General features: G+C 46.8%; 1 protein-coding gene across 2 annotated transcripts; it reads left to right on the top strand.

The window, feature by feature from the left end:
• Positions 1–6: 6 nt before the first annotated feature.
• Positions 7–2,804, top strand: LOC115973707. Of its 2 annotated transcripts, XM_031093969.1 has the most exons (5): positions 7–53; positions 187–287; positions 1,278–1,457; positions 1,534–1,934; positions 2,015–2,804. In XM_031093969.1, the coding sequence occupies exons 1-5, from the start codon at positions 40–42 to the stop codon at positions 2,549–2,551; spliced, it is 1,233 nt and encodes a 410-aa protein (XP_030949829.1). In that variant the 5' UTR covers positions 7–39; the 3' UTR covers positions 2,552–2,804. The 2 variants fall into 2 exon arrangements, with proteins under 2 accessions (XP_030949829.1, XP_030949828.1); XM_031093968.1 differs by lacking the exons at positions 7–53; positions 187–287 and adding an exon at positions 294–1,198.
• Positions 2,805–3,295: the final 491 nt, after the last annotated feature.

The raw sequence follows: 3,295 nt of genomic DNA, 5'->3' as shown, positions 1-3,295 counted from the left end.
TTCAGACGGTTTCATATAGTCGACGGTTACCATCTACTGATGCGAGCAGACAGGTTAGCATTTATTAGCATGCCACGTGTCAATCTCTGACTGGCCGTTGTATAGGATCGAAGCGTCGCTTCGTCTTCCGTGTATCTCCTATATATATGAGGCGTCTCAATCTCTCATTTTCGCATTTCCAAAGAGAAAACGTCTGTCAGAGAGAACCGTCAACCTTGCCAGAGAAGTCCGTCGAGCACTGGTAACCACCAATTACCACAACCGTCATCATTACTCCGTCAGGTGTGGTAAGTATTTACTTTAATTTCATATTCAAGTTACATTTTCGACCAAGCAATATTGTTAGGCTTAATATACCCGTCAATGTTTTTAAACCCGTCAAGTCTTAGGTTTCATCATTAATTGTAGGAAATGTCTAGTGCGTCAAGTAACCAATCGGTGGTTCGTGACGGGACGGAATACGAGAATGTATACCCGTCCGGTCATAAAGACCAAGATAGTCCAGGCGAAGATAGGAGTCCGTCTGCATCCTCTTCGTCCTCAACAAGTGAGGATGTGGAGAAAATTGAGATAGAGGGTCCTGACGGGAATCAAGCACTGGAGTCCGTCGTAGGTGCTGATGGACTAAGGCAGTTCATCATGTTACCAGAGTGGACAGTGCATAGGTTCACATCCGTCATCCGGGAGAGACATTTCAGTACCTTTAGAACAAATTTTCAGATACCAGACTACATCCCGATCCGTCTTCCCTACGTGTCGGAGAGATGTTATTATGACGGAGTAGAAGGTGTTGGAGTGTACGAGCAGGTGTTGAAGGCTGGACTTCGGTTCCCGCTCTCTACACTCCATAGGGAACTCTTGCATTACCTGGGACTGTCCGTCACCCAGATTTCTCCAAACGCCTGGAGGGTCTTCGTAGCAATGGAGATTCTTTATGGCGCAATGTCGAATGGAGAAAGGAGACTGACGGTCCGTGAATTTCTTCACTGTTACCGTCCAGATGAGATTGATAGATCAAGGGGGTTGTACCGTTTTGCTAGTCGAAGTCCCTTGTTGAAGGTCATCTTTGAGACCCCAGACTCAAATAGAGACTGGAAGAGTCGCTATTTCTTCCTGGAGGGTGACAGGTGGATGAACCGTCCAGGAGAGACGGAGTACATGCCCGTCGATACAACTTGGGGGATAATAAACCAAGCGCGTATGCACCCGTCTTGCTTGTTCCTTTTTTATACACCCGTCCTCTATTATGTGCGTATTTTGACCGTCTCTCTTTGCAGGTAGAGGGCGCCCGCAGGTTAGCCTCGAGGAATTTAGTTTCCTTGAAAAGGTTTGTAGAAAAGCTAAGCCGGACGAAAGGACCTGGGCCAAGTTAGTGAATCCAAAGACAATACACTGGTATTGTGACGGTCCAGAACCTACCCGTGAGGCCATTGCTTACGACGAAAGAATACACAAACGTGAGTCCGTCTACTTTTACCCTTGAAATTGAAATTTTACTTTTGAGAGAACATCATCATCCGTCCTGTATTGCAGAAATGGACGACGCCAAGAGAAGAGCCATGATAAAATCTCTAGCCGTCGAGCAAAAGAAGACGGGTGAGATCGTTGTTCCCAGTGTGCCGGGGTCATCGGGCAAGAGGAAGCAGCCACCAAAGTCCGACCGTCCACACAAGCAGCCAAAGGTGTCAATGGAGCCCATCGTGGGCTTGATGGCTGAGGGCCCTAAGGCCGTCAACCAAGTTAAACAGGGGGCCGGTAAGGGCCTAATGCATGCTCCACCCGTCAGCGAGGAGAAGCCCCCTCCCCTTCTTCGTGATGATTCGAAGTTCGCTTTGGAAAAGCTTACGTCCATACTTTCTGCAGAGGACTATGAGGATCTGGGGAATCACTCGACGGAGGCGATGGGAGAGACGGGGTTATTTGCCGTCGGACAGGTAACTTTTCATTATCCTTCAGTGTATGTCCGTTCACTTTCTAGTTTCATTTTTAACACTTCTAATTTTCTTTATTTCAGTCCTTGGTTATGATGAAGGGCTTGATGGACCGTTGCCTCAACCGTGAAGCGGCTCTGGAACGGGTACGGTCAAAACTTGGGAAGACGGAAGAAGAGCTTAGCCAGCTGCACAAGTGGAAGTCCACCATGGAGCAGAAATTTGAACTGTCTGAGAATACAAGAAAGGAGCTTGAACAGAAGACGGAAGAAGCTGGGAAGGTCTTGAAGAGCAGAGCGGACGAGGTGAAAGATCTGAAGAAAAAGCTCCGTCATGCAAAGGACGACGCCGTCAGCGAATATCGCAACTCCGAGTCCTTGTTGAAGGAGCTGGGAGGATCGTTCCTTCAAGGCTTTGACGATGCGCTCCGTCAGATAAAAAAGACCTACCCAGATCTGGACGTGTCCATGATAACACTTACTGACCAAGATCAGACTTCTGCCCTGCCCGTCGCCTCCGAAAATACGGAGGACCTCTTTGGGGAAGAAGCAGCTCAGGGTGACGGAGAGTCCGCTCCGCCGAATGAGGTCGCTGTTGCCGACCCCAAGAAAGCAGAGTAACCCATGTAATTGTTTAGGAGGATCCGTCTCCCTTTTATATACAGTTAATTATTTGTAGACGGTTTGTTTAAAGTTTGATTTTGTATTGAACAATGTTTGATTTTAAGTGTTGATTTGCATAAGCTAATCTGTTGATCCGTCCACTTTAAAAGCTGTTGCTGACTTATATAGTCATGTTGTCCGTCCACCTCGTGGGCGTTTTGGAGCCGTCCGCTTTATTTATGTATGTAATTTTCCCACCGTTTTGGCTGAACCGTCCAATTTATGGACATGTAGAATTATTCACCGTTTTTTAGATGATCCGTCCACTTAGTGGCATAAATACCTCGAACTTATGGAAGTATTGAATTACGTAGGTCCGTCCACTTTGTGGAGGCCATACCGTCCAACTTGTGGACTTGTTTAAATACTCACCGTTTTGATGATCCGTCCATTTCGTGGACATGTAGAATTATTTACCGTTTTAGGTTACCCGTCCACATTGTGGCGTATAGACCGTCTACTTTTACGGACGCGTAGAATTATTCACCGTTTTTAGGTGATCCGTCCACTTAGTGACGTATTAACCGTCCACTTTTACGGACATGTAGAATTATTCACCTGTTTAGGTGATCCGTCCACTTAGTGGCGTATTAACCGTCCACTTTGACGGGCATGTAGAATTATTCACCTGTTTAGGTGATCCGTCCACTTAGTGGCGTATTAACCGTCCACTTTGACGGGCATGTAGAATTATTCACCTGT

Source organism: Quercus lobata, unplaced genomic scaffold (genome assembly GCF_001633185.2).
Source record: "Quercus lobata isolate SW786 unplaced genomic scaffold, ValleyOak3.0 Primary Assembly Scq3eQI_262, whole genome shotgun sequence".
NCBI lineage: Eukaryota > Viridiplantae > Streptophyta > Magnoliopsida > Fagales > Fagaceae > Quercus > Quercus lobata.
This window is presented reverse-complemented; position numbering and strand designations above follow the sequence as displayed.